We start from the raw sequence: 21543 nt of genomic DNA on the forward strand, positions 1-21543 counted from the left end.
TATAGGTTGCAGATCGGATGGTGTACCAGTCGTGGGGACTGATTGTTTCCATTAATTTTGGTTTTCTGCTCATATATGATGTTCTTGATGTCATCCCAAAACTTGTCTGGTCTCCAGTCATTGGTGTTCATTGCATCAAATCTATTATTCAAATGGTCTCTAAATTCAGGTGGGATATAATCAATGTCACATTTTGGCTTTCATGGACTTGTTTTAATTTTCTTCAGCTTCAACTTGAACTTGCCTCTGAGCAATTGATATAGCCTTTTCCACAGTCAGCTCCTGGCCTTGTTTTGACTGATGATGCTGAACTTCTCCATCACCTCTTTCTATAGATTTAGTCTGTTTGAATCCTGTGTATTCATCTGGAGAGGTCCACATATATAGCCACCATTGATGTTGTTGAAAAATATGTATTTGCAATGAATACATTGTTGGTCTTACAAAACTGTAATATATCATCTCTGCCATCATTTCTATCACCAAAGCTGTATTTTCCAACTACCAGTGCTTCTTCTTTGTTGCCAGTAATTATCAATACATCTTGAGTGCATGTTTGGTCAATTTCAGACTGCAGAAGTTAGTAAAAATCTTCATTTTCTTCATCTTTGGTTTTAGTGGTTGATGTATAATTTTGAATAGTAGTGGTATTAACGGGTCTTTCTTGTAGGTATATGGATATTATCCTATCACTGACAGCACTGTACTTCAGAATAGATCTTGAAACTTTTTTTTTTTTTTAATGATTGTGATGCCATTCCTCTTCAGTTTGGCTTTCCAAGCATAGTAGACCAAATGGGTGTCCAACTCCCAAAAGCCAGTACTAGTTCATTTTAGCTCACTAATGCTTAGGATGATCCATTCCATTTCATTTTTAACAATTTCCAATATTTGATGATTTGTGCTTCATACAGTGTTCCAGTTATTAATGAATATTTGCAGCTGTTTCTTCCCATTTCGAATCTGCTTTACCTAGTTACTCAGAATCTCAATAGAGGGATTGAACATGTGGACTGTCAGTACGACATCATCTTCCAACTCCCTGTTTCTTCCCATTATGAGTCGTACCCCATCAGCAAATGAAGGTTCTGAAAACCATACTCCATCCACATCATTGAAATTGACTCTATTTTGAGGATGCTGCTCTTCCCCAGTCATATTTTGAGTGACTTCCAAACCTGAAGGGCTTCTTTTCCAGCACTGTGTCGGACTCACTGCTTTTCATAAAGATTTTCAGTAATATATCAGAGAGAATTTTACTGCTGTTCATAAGGTTTTCAGTGGCAGTTTTTCAGAAGTGGATAGCCCTGTCCTCCTTCCAAGTCTGTCTTAGTCTGGAAGCTCCACTGAAACCTGTCCACCATGGGTGACCCTGCTGGTGTTCATCATATCAGTGGCATAGCCTGCAACCTCACAGCAGCGTATAAAAATATACTGAAGATATATATATATATATATATTTCATATTGAATTTCATTTCCCATTATTGCTTTATCACCACCAACAATGGCCCCCACCCAGCCAAACTTACTTCCTTCAGTGTGCCCCACACCTTCTCACCAGCATTTCATATCACCTTTGCCTGTGCCACTCTGGAGTTTCAAATGGCATCTCCTCCTCTTTCTTAACTCCTGCTTGGCAGAAGTTCCTTCTCCTTAGTAAGCCCCTGTGACCTTAGGGATTTCTCTCTCTTTACAGCCTCATGATTGCTGTCTAATGGCCTGCCCCATATCTCTTACCATTGATTATGTGCTTCCCTTACTGCCCTGAAATTCATTCATCTCTAGCTGACTATTACTTCTTAAGTGCACGAGTTATCCTGGTAATTGAGTGGCAGGAATATAAAGTCATCCAGGAAAATTTAGGACCCAGATTTCGCCTAGAGAAAAAGAGGTATCTGTAGGTCCTGTAAATCATAAAGTCTCAGTATCTGGAAGGTTCTAGGCAGCTGAGCTCAGGAGTAAGGACCCAACACAGGGTCTAGCCCACAAGAATTAAGAATTCAGGTTTAGAATTCCTTAGAATAGTCAACCATGGGTGATCATAAGGGCAGCTTATGCACTGAGAGAAAGGTAAGCAGGCAGGAATTCTTAGGCAAGAAAGACCCGGGGAAGGGATAAGCATGGAGAAGATGTGGGAGGAGAGCTGTTGTACTGTGAGGAATGTAACCAGTGTCACAAAACAAAATCTGTATGAACTGTTGAATGTAAAACAAATCCACTTTTTAAAATTCCAGCCAAATCACAATAAAAAGTGAAACAAAAAAAGAAAGAAAGAATCCAAGCTTAGAGTTTACATGAATGCTAATCTTGGCCAGGAGCCTAGAGAATTGACAGAGTGAGCAATAGGACTTGATTCTGATGGGTCCATTTATTTTGCCTATCTGGGTAAAAATCAGCCTCAGAGTAGAGTGGGCCTGAGCCTTCAGTGTCACTCTCTCACCCTGCAGGCACCCCTTCACCCTAGAGAAGACACAGGGGCCATGTCTCCTTCATCCTTATATCAGTGGTCCTGGCATATGGCCGTCAAGTACTTTGCTAATTAACATATGGCATCATAAGTTGCTTTGTAAATAATCCTCATTTTCTTTTTTAAATTTTTGTTGTGATTTGGGTGCAAACTTTGTTTTACACTCAACAGTTCATACACATTTTGTTTCGTGGCACCAATTACAATCCCAACAATAAACAGCTGTCCTCCCACATCCTCCCTGTGACTACCCCTTCCCTGTGTCCTTACCTATACATTCCTGTCTGTCTAGCTTTTGCCCTGTGTAAATGCTGCCCTTCTGATTTATGATGGTTGACTTTTCTAAGGGGTACATCTCCTTAGGATAGGTGTTGTACTCATAGACCTTTCTCTTGTTTTGCTGAGAGTTAATCCATGGAAGTGAGTCCAATTCCAGGCCTGAAGGATAGCCACAGCCATAGTCTCCAGGGTATCACCAGTCTCTGTCTGACTGGTAATTCTGGTCATTTTTGTGTTCTTGAATTTTGTTCACATTTCTTCCTCCTACTCTATCCAAGATCTCCAATTTTGATCCCTTTCCAAGTGGCTGGCTTTGGTAGCTGGGCACCATCTATTTCTTCTGGTCTCAGGATTGTGAAGGCTGAGGTTCTCATGGTCCATTACTCCCTTGGACTATTTGTTTCCATATGTCTTTGATTTTCTTCTCTCTTCTTTGAGGAGAGACCAATAGTTGCATCTTAGATGGTCATTATTCACCAAAATAGGATGTAGAACAATATTTTTATGTACTATGTTGTACCAATTGAGCTTGATGCCCCCTGTGACCATAGTCCTGGGTGCACAAGCCTTATGACTCACTCCCACGAGCTGCTTGGTTGTGACTAAGAAGCTACCCCAGCCTTGTCCCCTGTTAGTTCTATAATGTATATGGGTGTTTTTGTAGCACATATATGAATGTAGGAATGTCATCACCCAAATCTGCCTATGGCCATGGGTATATTCCCCTTCACCTACCCACACCTGATCTTCTTACCTGTCTATGTATCCACCTGGAGTCTAGTGTTTGTTGTTACAAGTAATGCAGTATTGTGTATGTAATAGAATTTGCCTCTGCTGTCTATATCCTTTTGTACGTCTCTCTGTGTTCTACTTTCCTCTATTGTTACTGTGCTGGTCACACACTTATGTTTTATTGCCTTTCCCTTCACCCAAATCAACACATGACTCTTAATTAGTCAGGGATTTTCTCTCCCCTTCCATCACATCACTGGTAGCCAACAAAGTAAATTTTCTTCCCTGCATAAATCTTTCTTTGACTTTTTATAATAATGGACTCATACAATAGTTGTCCTTCTGTGATTGACTTGTTTCACTCAGCATCATGTCCTCCAAGTTCAGCTATTTTGTGAAGTGATTCATGGATTCTTCACTATTCTTTAATGTTGCATAGTATTCCATTATGTGTATGTACCATACTTTCATAATCCATTCATCTGTTGATGGGCAATTAGGTTGTTTCCATTGTTGCAGTTGCTGTATCAATTTGTCTCACTGAGGGCCTTCCCTTTTGTTGCTGATCCTCCACTTTACCAAGCATAATATCCTTCTCCAGGGAATGGTCCCTTCTGACAACATGACCATACTAGGTGAGATGAAGTCTGGCCATTCTCTCTTCCAAGCAGTATTCCAGCTATACTTCTTCCAGGGCAGATTTGTTAGTTCTTCTGGTAATCCATTGTACTTTCAGTAACTGTTTGCCAACCACAACTCAAAAGCACCAACTCTTCTTTGGTCTTCCTTATACATTGTCCAGCTTTCACATGCATGTGAAGCTACTGAAAATACCACAGTTGGGCTAGGCACAACTTAGTCTTCAAAAAGACATCTTTCCTCTTCAGCACTTTAAAGAGGTCTTTTGCAGTGGGTTTGCACAGTGCAGTACATCTGATTTCTTAACTGCTGCTCCATTGGTGTTGATTGTGGAACCAAGTAATATGAAACCTTTGACCACTTCAATCTTTTCTCCATTTATCATGATGCTGTTTATAGGTCCAGTTGTGAGGGTTTTTGTTTTCTTTATGTTGAGGTGTAATCCGTACTAAAGACTGTAGTCTTTAATCTTCATCAGTAAGTACTTCAAGTCATTTTCACTTTCAGCAAGGAAGGTTTTGTCATCTGCACATCACAGATTGTTAATGAGTCTTCTTCAAATCTGGATGTCACATTCTTCTTTATATAGTCTGGCTTCTCGGATTATTTGCTCATTATACATATTGAGTAAGTATGGTGAAAGGATACAACCCTGACACACACCCTTTCTGATTTTAAACCATGCAGTATCCCCTTGTTCTGTTCAAAAGACAGCCTCCTGGTCTATCTGCAGGTTCCTCATGAGCACATGAAGTGTTCTGGAATTACCATTCTTCTCACTATTATCCATAATTTGTTATGATCCACACAGTCGAATGCTTTTGGATAGTCATAAAACACAAGTAAACATCTTTGTGGTATTCATTGCTTTCAGCCAAGATCCATCTGACATCAGCAGTGATATCCCTCATTCCATATCTTCTTCTGAATCCAGATTGCATTTCTGGAAGTTCCCTGTCAATACGTTGCTACAACAGTTCTTTAATTACCTTCAGAAAAAGTTTACTTGCATGTGGTATTAATAATATTGTTCAATAATTTCCACATTCTGTGGGATCACCTTTCTTTGGAAGGGTACAAATATGGATCTCTTCCAGTCAGTTTGGCCAGGTAGCTGTCTTCCAAGTTTCTTGGCATAGACAAGTTAGGGCCTCCAGCACAGCATCTGTTTGTTGAAACATCTCAATAGATATTCTTTCAATTCCTGGAGCCTTGTTTTTCACCAATTCCTTCAGTACAACTTCAACTTTTTCCTTCAGTACTAGTGGTTCTTGATCATATACCACCTCCTAAAATAGATGAATATCGACCAATTCTTTTTTGTACAGTGACTCTGTGTATTCCTTCCATCTTCTTTTGATGCTCTCTGCCTCATTCAATATTCTGCCCAGAGAATCTTTCAATATTGCAACTCAAAGACTGAATTTTGCTTTAGTTCTTTCTGCTTGAGAAATGCTGAGCATGTGCTTCTCTTTTGGTTTTCTAATTCCAGTTCTCTGCACATTTCATTATAAATTGATTTTGTCTTCCCAAGCTGCTCTTTTTTTATATTTTTCTTTGCAATTTTTCATAGTATTCTGTTATTTTCTTTTTTATTTCAGTTGATTCTATTTTGATACTGTCTATATCATTTATTATTTATATTATTTGCATCTTCTCTTTTCCTTAGTTAAATTTGCCGGTGGTTTGTTAATTTTATTAATCTTTTAGAAGAACCAGCTTCTTGTTTTGTTGATTTTTTTCTGTTTTGTTTTGTTTTCTGCTTCATTTATTTCTGCTCTGGTTTTTATTATTTCCATTGTTTTATTGCTGTTTTTATAATTGTTGGAGTTGTTGTGTTAAAGTGTTGATTTTTTTTTTTTTTTTTTAACGTATTTATTGCTATATATTATCTCTGAGTAGTGGCTTTTGCTGTGTCCCAAATGTTTTGGTATGTTGTGTTTTCATTCTTGTTAGATTCTAGGAATTTTTGTATTTCACACTTTATTTTTTCTGTTATGCAGTAATTCTTGAGCAGTGTTTTATTCAGTTTCCATGTATTTGATTTTTTTTTTCCTCCTTGGTCTTCCTATTATTGATTTCTAATTTTATAGCATTGTGATCTGAGAAGATGCTTTTTAGTATCTTGATGTTTTTAAATTTATTGAGGCTTGTTTTGTGACCTAACAGATGGTCTATTCTGGAGAATGATGCATGTGCAGTAGAAAAGAATATGCATTGTGTTTTTTTGGGGTTGAGTGTGGTATGAGGTCAGATTGATTGTGTTGTTGAGATATTTTGTATTTGTTTATTTTTTTTCCTAGTTGAGCTGTCCTTTATCGAAGGTGTTGTTGTTACATGCCCTCGAGTCGGACCCAACTCATAGCGACCCCTCCTTGGGTTTCCGAGGCAGTATCACTACAGAAGTAGACCGCCCCATCTTCCTTCCAAGGAGTGGCTAGTGGGTTTGAACTGCCAGCCTTCTGGTTAGCAGTCAAGTACCTTAGGCACTATGCTACCAGATTCAAAGGTAGTGTGTTAAAATCTCCTACTAACCAAAACCAAACTCACTGCCATCAAGTAGAATCCAACTCATAGCGACCCCCTTTGGGTTTCTGAGGTGGTAAATCTTTATGGAAGTACATTGCTCAGTCTTCCTTATACGGAGTGGCTGGTGGGTTTGAACCACCAACCTACTGGTTAGCAGTCAAATGGCTACTATTGTAGATTTGTCTATTTATCCTTTCAACCCAGTTAACGTTTGCTTTATGTATTTTGGAGGTTTTTCATTGGGTGCATAGATATTTATTATGGTAATATCCTTTATGTCAGTTGACCTTTTTTAACATCACATAATGCCCTTTTTGTCCCTTATACTGGTTTTTCACTTTGAAGTATGTTTTATCAGAAGTTAATATTGCCATTCCTGCTCTTTTTTGCTTGCTATTAGCTTGATGTATTTTTTTCTTTCCCTTAATTTTTAACTTATTTTTATCTTTATTTCTAAAGTGGGTGTCTTGTAGGCAGCATATTGATGGGTTTTATTCTCTTATCCAATCTGCCACTCTCTTTCTATTTTCTCATTTAGTCCATTCACATTCAGTGTAATTAATGAAGGGTATGAATTTATTGCTGCCATTCTTTGGTGTTTTTCATTGTGTTTTTGTGGTTTCTTTAGTCCAAGTATTCTTCTGTGCTGAGTTCATTTATTTATTTATTTATCCCTTTTCTTCATTATTGTTAGTTTTTTGTTTACTAAGTCCTTGTGTTTTTCTTCTTTCTTCTTTTGGTTAAAAAGCTTGTTAATTTTCTCTGTGGTTATCCTGTAGTAAAACTTTTACCTCCCTAAGTTTAGAACAGTCTATTCTACATACCCATCATCCTGACTTCCTCTCCTTTTGGAAATGTTGTAATTATACCATTTATTCCCTCTATTTGCTTTATTGTTGGTATTGTTTACAGATTGACTCCTGTAATTCTCTGTTTACATTTTTGTAAGCATATTTTAGTTTTGAAAATTATTTTTCTGGTTTAGTTTCTAGAGGGTGGTGTCATGTGTCTCTGTCTTACTTTTTCATCTTCCATTGTTGGTTTTCTGTTGGACGGACTCCCTTTAGCATTTCTTGTAGGGTCGGTCTGGTTTTCACAAACTCTTAGTTTCTGTTTGTCTGGGAATGTCTTAATTTCACTCTCATATTTGAGGGACAATTTTGCTGAGTATATATTTCTTTGTTGGCTGTTCTTTTTCTTCAAGGTTTTGTATATGTCATCCACTGCCATATTGCCTAAATATGTGCTCTGCTGAGAAATCAGAGCTTAGTCTTATTGTTTGCTCTTTATAATTAACATTTCAGTTTTTCCAAGTTGCTCTCAAGATTCTTCTCTGTCTTTGGTTTGGAAAGTTTGATTATGATATGTTTTGGTGAGTTTCTCTTGGGGGTCTACCCTGTATTGGGTTCATTGAGCTTGTTGGGTGGATATCTTTTTTATCTTTCATGCTATTGGGGAAGTTTTGTGCTAACATGCCTTTGACAGTTTTCTCGGTTTGTGTGTGTGTGTGTCTCCTCTTGTTCTTGAATTCCAGTTGGGTTTTTTTTTATTTCTTTTCATATCATCCCATGTAACTCTTAGGTGTTCTTCATTTCTTTTCTTTCTTTCTTCTTATTTTTCCTCATACAGGCTGGTGTCAAGAGATTTGTCTTCAAGCTCAGCAATGCATTTTTCAGTCAGTTCAGGTGTACTCTTTTGTCTTTCCAATGTTATCTGTCTCTGAAATTTTAATGTTCATCTTCTGGATTTCTGATTGCTGTTTTTTGTTTGTTTGTTTGTTTTTAATGATTTCTAATTGTCTATTTACTTTGTTATTTTGTTCATGTATGATTTTCCTGAATTCTTTAAGGGTTTTGTCTGTCTCCTTCTTCTTCTGTTTATGGCTTCCTTGAGCTCTTGGAAGGCTATATATATATATATATATCCACCAGCCACTCCTCGGAAGGAAGGTTGGGCAATCCTACTTCCGTAGTGATACTGCCTCGGAAACCCAAGGAGGGGTCGCTATGAGTCGGGGCCGACTCGACGGCACATAACAACAACATATATATATATATATGCTTTAAATTTCATGTGAGTTATGGAGATCTAATTTTGTTATAATTGACAATATAAAATTAGCCTTTTCTGCTGTTATGATTATCTAACATTCCTCTCAGTCAACTAGAATGTGGAATGAGATTGCACAGCTATGGATTTGAACATCATTAAAGCTATCAAAGAGTTAAAAGTTACCTCCAGGAAGCAGCTCTACTTTGTATATAAGTAGGTTACTGAAAGTTGGATTCTACCAACAGCAGTGGGTTTGGTTTGGGGTTTGATTTATTCAGGGAGAGTTTCTCTTCCCTTCCCTTAACTCCTTCCTCATTCTGTGGCTGTTTAAGCTATGGGAAGTGTGACCCACATCCCTCTAGTTCTATTACCTGTTCTTCCCAGGAAGATTTCCTGATTCTTTAGTTTGGAAGCTTGCTTCTACTATCTTTTCCTGTTTGTTTTATTTTTGTTGAAGTTGTCTGTCTGTTGTCTCCAAGACATTTTGAAGTAATTGTCTTTATTTGTTGGTTATGTGCTGATTTGTTTCACCCTAGTTTTATGTTTAACTTAGTTTTAATATGTCCAGAACTGTGGAGTATGTGTGCTTGCTTGGTCATTAGCTTGACCTTTCTGGGTCACTCCCCAGCTTTCTTTGGGTTGGTGGAATAACTGATAGGAATGTGGGTGCAGGTCTCTATTGGTCATGAGGAGGAGCTGCAGTTGGGATGAGCAAGTGTTGTCCACCATGTGTCATTTATCTTATGGTGCAGGAATTGTTGGTGTTACTCGTCTGTGGTAGTTGGTGTTGTAGATATGGCTGACTAGTGGAGAGTTAATGTCTTCCTCCCAATGGATGAGACAGGAAAAGAATGAGGGAGAAAAAAAGGGGGAAAACCAAGGAGAAGAAAAAGGCACTAAGAAGATAGAATGAAAATAAAATAGAAAATGAGGGGAATAAGAAAAATAAAAAAGAAGGTACACAGTGAGCAGGATAAGAGATTTGTAAAAATGAAAGAAGAGGAGGAAGACAGGAAAATGCACAGATAAAAAGGAAGGAAAATTGAAGATAAGGAAATTAGAAAAAAATAATGGGAAGATAATATCATTTAGGAGGAGGGACTTTTCTAGTTATAGTTAGCCAGTGGCCCTGGGAGCAGTAATTGTGGCAGAATCTGCTTATCCACTGGAGTCCACAGTTGGGTCAGTTAAAGGAGACTTGCACAAGAAGGCACCTCCAAGACAGAATGCTTTGGGTGTGTGTCTTTTGTGGTTAGTGTGAGAAAGATCATCCAGTGATTCAGGAGTGGGAGAGGATAGCGGTAGCTCCTGAGTCGGTTTATTTGGAGTGATTTGTTGAGGGTGGCCTTCAACCATCAGTGAAAGCCTTGTGGCTCCAAACTACCAGCCGCCCTGAGGACAAAGATGAAGCAGCCCTCCTCTGCAAAGATCCACAAGCCCCAAACCTTCAGGAAGCAGCTCTACTTTGTATATAAGTGGGTTGCTGAGAGTTGAATTCTACCAACAGCAGTGGGTTTGGTTTGGGGTTTGCTTTATTCAGGGAGAGTTTCTCTTCCCTTTCCTTAACTCCTTCCTCATTCTGTGGCTGTTTAAGCTATGGGAAGTCTGACCCACATCCCTGTATGATCCTTTCCCACACAGCATTAGCTCACCTGGAAATCCTCCCAGTCTTTCCACCTTGTGTCTTTAATGCTATGTGGCTTTTGTGAGGTTTTTTGTTTTTTTTTTTTAACTCCTTGCCCTCCTTTGTGTTTGTAATGGTGTCTCCTCTGCTTGTATGCCCTGTCTGCACTAAGTTTAATACTTTATCTTCTCATTAGATACTCAGAATTCCAAGATCATTATTTGTATCTGTTTCATTGAGTTTTTCTAGATTTCTGTTGTAGAGGGGTTGGACAGATTGTGTTAGGAGGTTGCCATCTTATCTACACCCCTCATTTTCTTTTTGGTATATGTGTTGAATAACTCCAGCCACACAGATATCAGCTCCTTTAAAGTAGAAACACTGTTTGGTCTTTGATATCTAATTCTATAACTTTAGAATCATGCTTTCCAAAAAATAGAGATTTTTTTTTTTTAAGTAGTGACTAGTCTGTTGGGAGGCTACTGTGATATAATAATAGATATTAACCTAAAATAGTGGCCAAATTACTGTTCTTCAAGTCACTCAATAAACTGCAAGTAGATAATGAAGAATAAATTCCTCTTTCCATACTTTCTTATTAAGAATAAAGAAAATATTACTGCAGTGGATCTGAGTGGAGAAATAACAGTCATTTTTTCTGCATTTAGAAATAGAGGATGTAACCTATACTTCAGCCAGCAATTTTCAATTTCTTAGCACTGACAATTTAAGTAAATTTCATGAGAGTTATGGAGATCTAATTTTGTTATGATTGACAATATAAAATTAGCCTTTTCTGCTGTTAAGATTATCTAGCATTCCTATCAGTCAAGTAGAATGTGGAATGAGATTGCACAGCTATGGATTTGAACATCATTAAAGCCATCAAAGAGTTAAAAGTTACTTCCTACAATGGATTTAAAACAGCCACATATATACAAGTTTTTCAAACAGCCCCATTTTACATCTTTGCCAAGTGACAGTATAGTTGCTGCATTTTTATGTCCTGATTATATTACAGATATATTTCAATAAACCATGAAGAACTACCATAGATTCTAGAAGCTGGCAGCATGCACTTAAATAAACATCTCATGCAGCACCTGTTTTGTTTTATAGGCTGTGTAATCACACTGACATTCAGAAAGAAGACCTTGAAGCCTGTGGAACAGCTGTCCTTCACCGACTCTTACCTGGGGGTGGCAGCAGTGAAAAGCAAGCCAGGTATGACTGTCATGAAACCAATGCCATGGTGCAATGGCCATTCTTGTTTACAAATGCTTCAAAATGAAAAAGCAAAACACCAAACTCACTGCTGTCAAGTTGGATCTGACTCATAGCGACCCCACCTTGGGTTTCTGAGGCAGTATTACTACAGAAGTAGATTGCCCAACCTTACTTCCATGGAATGGCTGGTGGGTTTGAACCACCAGCCTTCTGGTTAGCATCAAATGCCTTAGGCACTATGCCACCAGAGGTATCACAAAATTGCAAAAACTAGTTCACACTGTCAACACACTGATAGACAATTTCAGTCATCAGTTTAACTTTTCTATGTACTTCACCATTGTCTTAGTTATCTAGTGCTACTATAACAGAAATACTAAATGAGTGGCTTTAAGAAACAAATTTATTTTCTCACAGTTTAGATGCTAGAAGTCTGAATTCAGGGTGCCAGCTCTAGGCGAATGCTCCTCTCTGTTGGCTCTGGAGAAGGTACTGATTCCTTGGTTCCTTGGTGATCTTCATGTAGTGGGTATCTGTCTTCTTCTGTCTCTGTCTATTCACTTGCATCTTTACTCTCTTTTGTATCTCAAAAGAGATTGACTTGAGACACACTCTATGCTAATACTTTTCATTAGCACAGCAAAGAAAACCCATTTCCAAATGGGATTATAACTAGGGGCATAGAGGTTAGGATTTACAGTATTTTGGGGGGACATAATCATTTGGTAACAACAATCTACTTTTTTACAAATGTATTTCTTTCTAATTGTTAAGTAGATTCATCTACTCATTGCCTGCTTGTAACAATGTTTAAGAGGTATATGTTTATACATGAACTAATGGGTAAATAAAAGAGCTTACTTTTGAGGGTAAAAGAGGATATATATTTGGCTGGTATGTTAGCATACTGTGGTCAACACCCCAGGATATAATCTAGGGTAGCCACTAGCTAGAGGGATGTCCTTGGCAGGTCTAAACCCCAGATGGGTTTTTAAATTTCCAAAGCCATCCTAGTGATACAGTCCCCAACCTAGAGTAGGTTCTGTAACTTTATTAGTGGTTCTTCAAGTGTGGTACCTCGACAAGACTTGGAAACTTGTTAGAAACTCATATTCTCAAGGTCCACCCCAAACCCACTGAATCAAGAACTCTGGTAGTGGGGTCCAGCTGTCTGGGTTTAAACAAGTCCTCAAGAAGACTCTGATGCTCCAAGTTTGAGAGCCACCACTCCACAGATATACCTTCAATGGCTACAAAGCTAGGATGAGGGAGGGTTAATTATTTCCAGGGTAATTAGGGTAGAAGAGCTCTGGTGGCATAGTGCCTAAGGCATTTGACTGCTAACCAGAAGGCTGGAAGTTCAAACCACCAGCCTGTCCTTGGAAGGAAGACTGGGCAATCTACTTCTGTAGGGATAATGCCTCAGAAACCCAAGGAGGGATCTCTATGAGTCGGGACCGACTTGATGGCAGTGAGTTTGGTTTGGGTAGAGTATATGAACCGGAGTCTTGGAAATCCTTGAAATTGGTGAGGAATTTAATATAAGCAGCCAACCCCACAGAAGTTTTTAGACAGAAAGAAGCAAGAAGAGAAGCAGAAGGAAGAAAGAGAGAAGCAGAGAAGAGGCAAGGAACCTTCTAAAGGAGCTGTAACACAGGTCAAGTCATGTAACACTGAAGATAGGAAGAGGCCCAGAAGGAGCCTAGCAGCAGAGCTGATTGTGACAGTCTCAGAAGGAGCCCTGTGGCAGAGTTGGCAGTGACAGGCCTAGAAGAGGTTTGAGACAGAGTCAGTGGTGACAGACAGCAGGGCCAACAGGAACCTGTCTTCAGGGGAGTGAGAGTAGGCCTCCATGGCCAAGAAGACCTGAGAGAGCTGTTCTGCACTAAAGAAAGGAGACTTTTCCTACATGCTTCCTGAACCTGATGCTGAGTTGTAGCCTATTGATCCTGATCTCAAGTTGTACCATGCTACTTCTTTAATAAACCACTTAATGGTAAATTTGCTTTGTGAGTTCTGTATAGCCATTGAAATGGATGATTGATCCCAGCAGAGAAGTAGAAAGTGGGGAGAATGACTGGTGTCATAATTTATAAAAAAAAGTTTGGAGAGTAGAGACTTGTCTCACCTCCACCTCATAGGAATCAGCTTTGTGCTCATATTGTTGTTGTTGTTGTTTTTGTTATCTGCTGTCGAGTCGGACCTGACTCATAGCGACCCCTCCTTGGGTTTCCAAGGCAGTATCACTACGGAAGTAGTAGATTGCCCCATCTTCCTTCCGAAGAAAGGCTGGTGGGTTTGAGCCATGAGCCTTCTGGTTAGCAGTCAAAGTGCCTTAGGTACTATGCTACCAGAGCTCCTTTGTGCTCATAGTGATTCTCATTATCCCATCCAAAGTTAGACAGGTACTATCTCTTTCATAGGAGCTCTGGTAGCATAGTGCCTAAGGCACTTGACTGCTCACCAGAAGGCTGGCGGTTCAAACCCACCAGCTACTCCTCGGAAGGAAAGTTGGGCAATCCTACTTCCGTAGTGATACTGCCTCGGAAACCCAAGGAGGGGTCACTATGAGTCGGGGCCGACTCTACGGCAAACAACAAGAACAACAACATCTCTTTCACAGCAGTAAAGGACAATGAAAATCTTTTGTGTTTATTATCATGCAAAACAAAAATGGCAGTCTTAAACTACTCTTTTCCAAGATAATGGAAGAAATTGCCTTGGAGGGAGTTTTTCTGGGCTCTGTACTGAGTCAGTCTGTATGCTGAGCAAAATCTGAGAAGCTGGACTATATGAAGAAGAACGTGGCATCAGAATTGTAGGAAAACTCATTAACAACCTGTGATATGCAGACACAGCTTTTACTTGCTAAAAGTGAGGAAGACTTGAAGCACTTACTGTTGAAGATTAAAGACTACAGTTTCCAGTGTGGATTATATCTCAACATAAAACAAAAATCCTCACAACTGGACCAATAAGCAGCATCACAATAAATGGAGAAAAGATTGAAGTTGTCAAAGATTTCATGTTACTTGGTCCCACAACACCAATGGAAACACCAGTCAAGACATCAGACAACTTATTGCACTGGGCAAATCTGCTGCAAAAAAACCTCTTTCAAGTGCTGAAGAGCAAAGATGTCTCTTTGAAGACTAAGGTGCTCTTAACCCAAACCATGGTATTTTCAGTTGCCTCATTGCATGTGAAAAGAAGACTGAAGAAGAGTTGATGCTTTTGAGTTGTGATGTTGGCAAAGAATACTGAAAGTACCATGGACTGCCAGAAGAACTAACAGATCTATCCTGGAAGAAGTACAGGTGACTGCTCCTTGGAAGCAAGAATGGCCAAGCTTTGCCTCACCTACTTTGGTCATGTTGTCAGAACGGTCCTTTCCCTGAAGAGTATCATGCTTGGTAAAGTGGAGGGTCAACGAAAAAGGGGAAGGCCCTCAACGAGATGGATTGACACAGTGGCTGCAATGATGGGCTGAGGTGTAGCAAGGATTGTGAGGCTGGCACAGGACCAGACAGTGTTTTGTTCTGTTGTATATAGGGTCTCCATGGGTCGGAAGCAACTTGACTGCACCTAACAACATAGGTTGTTTGGTGATTATGTGTTAAAACGTTGCATTTTCCTGTTTCTTTCTCACTGCCTTTTATATTTGTTGATATGCTATTTAGCATAAACTATTGTTTTGGTACATGGCATAGAAAGCACATATGCGTTTATAATTCTCCTGGCAAACCAATTTATACTAAGTGATTCATTGTATGACTCTCCTAACCCAGGCTGCCAAACTTTGATTGTGTGTGACAAGGTATGGTATGTACATCCAGTAGACTAATGATGTTTGTTACAGTTTTTCAATATGCATAATAGAGCATTGCTTTCTGTTATGAAAGATTGAGTTTTACATGCCTGTTGATCTACATTTTTGTGTAAATCAGCCTTCCAAAAGAAGCGATCCTTCTTTATTACTAACACAAATTTTAAAATGAATCTCTGGAAAATTCAAGACTTTCTTTACCACAATCATTTTTTAAAGCCAGTTAAAGAAGTCAGAGACAGTTCCTGATGTCAGTGTTATGTTCTGTTACAGTTAATTTTGCCATGTATGCTAAGACTGTAGGTACACTGTTCAGTGCACCCTGATTGTCACTGGATTGGTTACTCTGGCCTTGGAAAAAATGCCGAGTGTTTTTATGACCGTTGGGTCATAAAATAGTCACAGTCAGGTCTGTAAATACAGATTCTTTTTTTCTTTGGGTTTTAATCATGGCCTTAGCCAACCCCCTACCCTCTTTGCCCTCTCACCCTCTCTGCCCTTCAGCTCCCAGGAGTTATTGCAGGGGACTCCTGTAATTGAAATATTCCTGTCTGCTTTGTGATCTCCCCTTGACCCAAGCAGTCCACTACTCAATTTGATAAACCATTCCAGAAACATAGATTTGAAGAGAGATTTTCCTCTTTACTTGCTTATGACTTTAATGTCATAGAATTCTAATCCAGACAGAATAGAAAGGCACTAATAGTTATTAGGGAGGTCTGGTAGCATAGTGCCTAAGGCACTTGACTGCTAACCAGAAGGCTGGTGGTTCAAACCCACCAGCCACTCCTTGGAAGGAAGGTTGGGCAATTTACTTCCATAGAGATACTGCCTCAGAAATACCGACTAAAGGAGGGGTCACTGTGAGTCGGATCTGACTCGATGGCACATAACAACAACAGCAATAGTTATTAAATCCTTAAGGCCTGTTGAACAGAGAGAGTTACGTCTCGTGTTGTACTGGCCCTGACTAAACCAGGGCAGTTAGCATCTTATCTATTTAATCTCCTCGAACGTAAAATGGGGCTCTTGTTCCATAGCATACTCTGGATATTTCTGATTTCCTAATCACAAAATGAAGTATCTTAAAGGAAAAAGAAAAAACTGCTACTGTCACAATTGATTTATATAAATTTTAATTGTTAAAAGACCTTCATATGAAAGGTTTACTATTCTAAGGTGGATGGCCAAGTCATTATTTTAAACAATCATAAAATATTAAAAAATAAGATTCATGTCATTTGGAATGATTGATAAAAAGTTTTGCTCATCTTTGCCTTGTGAAAAAATGATGATTAATACATAATTTATTTTATATTAAATAAAAAATGAGATTTTCGTTATTTATTTTACATTTTTCCGTGTGCAACTAATTATTTGTATAGGTGGCTTCTTTCAGATACAGTTTTACAACTGTGCTCTCAAATACACATAGAAAAATCAAATCAACTTTCTATTGTCTAGATTATGATGCCATCGAGTCATCTCCAACTCATAGCAACTGTGTGCACAGCAGAACGGAACACCTTCTGGTCCCATGCTAGCTCCACAGTCCTTGCTATACTTAAGCCCATCACCACAGCCACTGTGTCAATCCATCTGTCTCATTGAGGGCCTTCCCCTCTTTTGTCGACATTCCATCTTACCAAGCATAACATCCTTCTCCAGGGAATTGTCCCTTCTGCCAACATGAACAAAGTAGATTAGATGATGTCTGACTATTCTCACTCCCAAGAAGCATTCCGGCTGCACCTCCTCCAGGACAGATTTGTTAGATCTTGTAGCAGTCTATGGTACTTTCAGCATTCTTCATCAGGACCACAACTCAAAAGCATCAACTTTCCTTTGGTCTTCCTTATTCATTGTCCAGCTCTCACATGCATATGAGGCGATTGAAAATACTGTGGCTCGTGTCAGGCACACCTTAGTCCTCAAGGAAAAATCTTTGCTCTTCAGCACTTGAGAGAGGTCCTTCGCAGCCAATTTGCCCAGTTTGCCCAGTGCTGTACGTCGTCTGATGTCCTGACTGCTGCTTCCATTAATATCGATTGTAGAACGAAGCAATGTGAAGTCTTTGACAACTTCAATTTTTTCTCCATTTATCATGATGCTGCTTATAGGTTCAGTTGTGAGGATTTTTGTTTTCTTTATATCGAGATGTAATCCATACTGCAGACTGTGTTCTTTAGTCTTCATCAATAAGTGCTTCAGGTTATTCTCACTTTCAGCAAGCATAGTTGTGTTCTCAGTGTATTGCAGGTTGTTAATGATCCTTCCTTCAATCCTGATGCTACATTCTTCTTCATATAGTCCAGCTTCTCAGATTGTTTACTCACCATACAGATTGAATAAGTATGGGGAGAGGATACAACCCTGACACACTCCCTTCTTGATTTTTAACCATGCAATGTCCCCTTTGTTCTGTTTGAATGACAGCCTCCTGGTCTATGTACAGGTTCCTCCTGAGTATAATTAAGTGTTCCAGAATTCCATTCTTCTTAATGTTACCTATAATTTGTTGTGATCCACACAATTGAATATCTTTGCATAGTCAATAAAACACAAGTAAACATACTTTTGGTATTCTTTGCTTTGAGCCAGGATCCATCTGACATTAGCAATGATATCCTTGTTCCATGTCCTCTTCTGAATCCAGCTTGCATTTCTGGAAGTTCTCTGTCGATATACTGCTGCAACTGTTTTTGAATTATCTTCAGTAAGATTTTACTTGCATGTGATGTTCAGTTTATTTTAGTCAGAATTGGGAGCTCTGGTAGCATAGTGGCTAAGGCACTTGACTGCTAACCAGAAGGCTGGTGGTTCAAATCCACCAGCCACTCCTCGGAAGGAAGATGGGGCAATCTACTTCCATAGTGATACTGCCTCGGAAACCCAAGGAGGGGTCGCTATGAGTCAGGTCCGACTCGACGGCACATAACAACAGTAACAGCAACATGTTCAGAATTAAATTTGAGTTATTATTTTGTCTGTATTTAAAATGATCAAATTATCAATCTTTTGTAAAACAATTGTAGTTAAAAATGCTAATAAACCAAAAAAACCAAATTCATTGCTATCAAGTCTGTTCTACCTCACAAAAACCCCAAGTGTTACAGAGTAGAACTGCACCTTAGGATTCTTGGCTGTAATCTTTACAGAAGCAGATTGCCAGGCCTTTTTTCCATGGTGCCACTGAGTGGGTGTGAATCACCAACCTTTAAGTTACTAGTTGAATGCAAACCATGTGTGTCACCCAGGCACATTGCAGTTTTCTGATTGGAAACCATTTCAACTCTAAAAGTAATTATAGACTATTTGAAGTGTATTTGTTTACTGTATTTTTAATCATAGGAATATGTAAATTAGCTTACATCAAAATTTATTTTTTCTATGAGGCATTGGTGTTATAAAATGTTTCAGTGTAAAATAAACATGATAAAGAATTTCTTTTAAATTCTTTGTACCACTTTGCTACCACTCTGACATGGTGTGTTTTTGTAGAGTTATAGACAAAGACTCAGTTTGAGGACAACCGTGGTACTTACACTCCTTGCCCAATCTATCCTGAAATAAACCTTCAAGAAAGCCTACTTTTGTGCTTTAAGAGTTAGCTTAGGTGTTCAGATAAATAATTCCTAGATTTTGTACCTCCTTCAACATTTCAGTTGTTGTTTAACCCCCTGAAGAGCAGTTAATCAGTTTTCTCCTCAAAAGCAAACGATAATTATAGGAAACTTTAGCTACCTGTTTTATATTGGTACTCAAAGGTTGGCTGAAGTTGGCTGGGATATTAATATTTAGGGGCATTTGAATGCTAACCAGAAGGCTGGTGGTTCAAACCCACTAGCCACTCCTTGGGAGGAAGGTTGGGCAATCTACTTCTGTGGTGATAACGCCTCGAAAACCCAAGGAGGGGTCGCTATGACTTGGATACAACTTGACAGCAGTGAGTTTTAGTTTTTTCATCTTGGCTTTGCTATTAGAGAAAATCATGTATATTATTAACCAGAGAGAAACTGATCTCTGCATCCCAACTAATTCTATTACTTTTTTTTAATTGTGATTTGAGTGAAAATTTACAGAGCAAATTACTTACCATACAGCAGTTCATATACACTTTGTCTCATGACATTGACTACCATTCACCCCAATGCAACATCTCCCCTCTCACTTCCTCCTGATAGTTACCTTTTCCCTGTGTCCCTCCCTCCATATACTCCTGCCCCCTGAGCTGTCTCTCTGTGCATAAACAGCCCTTCTTTCTCCCATGATTGTTCTCTCCAAAGAGTGTAGCTACCTAAGTAAATGTTCAATTCATATGCCTGTCTTTTGTTTGGCTGGAAGCCACAGGTGTGGGTTCAATTCCAGACCTGAAGGGCAGCTAGGGGCCCCAGTCTCAGTCGTTCCACTAGGCTCTATCAGACGAGTAAACGGTCTCCCTTTTTTTTTTTTTTTTTTCTTTTCCAAATGATTTTGAGTTTGTTCCACACTGTACTCCCTCTCCATACAGGATCTCCTACATAGCTCTCCCTCCAAGTGGTTGACAGTAGTAGCTAGACACCATCTAGTTCTTCTGGTCTCATAGTCATATAGGCTGAGGATCACATGTTGTACCGGTAGCTAGGACTCATTGTTTCCATGAATCTTTGGTTTCCTTCATTCTTCTTTGCTCTGGATGAGGAGAGACCCATCGTTGCATCTAGATGGTTGCTGGCAAGCTTTTAAGATCCCAGTCGCTACTCGCCAGAGTAAGAGGTGGAACAGTGTTTTGTGTAGTGTATTATGCCAACTGAGCTTGATGTCCCTTGTAATTATGGTCCCGAGCCCAGGGGTTCAACTGCTTGCTCCCTCTGGGTAGCTGGCTGTGGCCAAGAAGTGACTACAACCTTGTCCTTTGTCAGCTCTACTATACACTTGGAAGCTCTGGTAGCATAGTGGCTAAGACACTTGCCTGCTAACCAGACGGCTGGTGGTTCAAACCCACCAGCCACTCCTCGGAAGGAAGGTTGGGCAATCCTACTTCCGTAGTGATACTGCCTTGGAAACCCAAGGAGGGGTCGCTATGAGTCGGGGCCGACTTGACGGCACATAACAACAACAACAACAACAACACTATACACTTGGGAATCCTTACAGATCATACAAATAACTTGTAAGGCCATTGTCTGCCAACCCTATACATGGTCTTGGGTACATTCCCTGCTACATAGACATACCTGATAGTTCAGCCACTCCTTGGAAGGAAGACTGAGCAATCTACTTCCATAGTGATACTGTCTCGGAAACCCAAGGAGGGGTCACTATTGGTCGGGTCCGACTCTGTGGCAAACAGCAACAACAATAGTTCAGCCTCTCCACCCATCTATCCACCCTTATACCCATGTTTGCCTTCACTGACAACTCAGTACTCTATGTGCAAAAGGGTTCTTCTTTGTTGTCTGTACCTTTCATGTACCTCTCTATGTCTTCCTCTTCCTCAATGCTACCATGTTGATCAATTTGTCCTTCTGTGATTGACTTATGTCACTCAACATAATGTCCTCCAAGTTCATCCATGTCATGCAGTGTTTTGCAGATTCTAGGTTATTCTTTAGGGTTGCATACTATTCCATTGTGTGTACGTACCATAGTTTGGATATCCATTCCTCAGTTGATGGACACCTAGGTTGTTTCCATCTTTTTGCTGCTGTAAATAGTACTGCAATGAGCATAGGTGTGCATATGTCTGTTCTTGTCATGGCTCTCACTTCTTTAGGATATATACCTAATAATGGAGTGGCTGGTTCAAATGATATTTCTAATTCCAACTTTTTAAGGAATTGCCATACTGCTTTCCACAGTGGTTGTACCATTTGAGAGTCCCACCAGCAGTGTCCCAGTTTCTCCGCATCCTCACCAGCATTTGTTATTTTCTGTATTGTTGAACTTTGCTACTAGTGTTGGGGGAAGATGGTAACTCATTGTTGCTTTGATTTGCATCTCTCTAATGGCTAATGCCAAGGAACTGTATCAAGTGCTGAGGAGCAAGGATATCTCCTTGAGGACTAAGGTGCACCTGACACACCATGATATTTCCAGTCACCTCGTATGCATGTGAGAGCTGGACAATGAATAAGGAAGACCGAAGAAGAGTTGATGCTTTTGAGTTGTGGTGCTGGCGAAGAAT

General features: G+C 39.5%; 1 protein-coding gene across 1 annotated transcript in view; it reads left to right on the forward strand.

Moving 5' to 3' along the window:
- The window catches only part of KIZ (kizuna centrosomal protein), a 415288-nt gene that overhangs the window by 258792 nt on the left and 134953 nt on the right, over nucleotides 1–21543 (forward strand). Inside the window, exon 7 of the mRNA XM_042782893.1 lies at nucleotides 11444–11548. Coding sequence (XP_042638827.1) covers nucleotides 11444–11548 — 105 coding nt within the window. The remainder of the gene's footprint in view (nucleotides 1–11443; nucleotides 11549–21543) is intronic.

This window comes from Orycteropus afer, unplaced genomic scaffold, assembly GCF_000298275.1.
Source record: "Orycteropus afer afer isolate SDZICR_OR568_19922 unplaced genomic scaffold, OryAfe1.0 scaffold00499, whole genome shotgun sequence".
NCBI lineage: Eukaryota > Metazoa > Chordata > Mammalia > Tubulidentata > Orycteropodidae > Orycteropus > Orycteropus afer.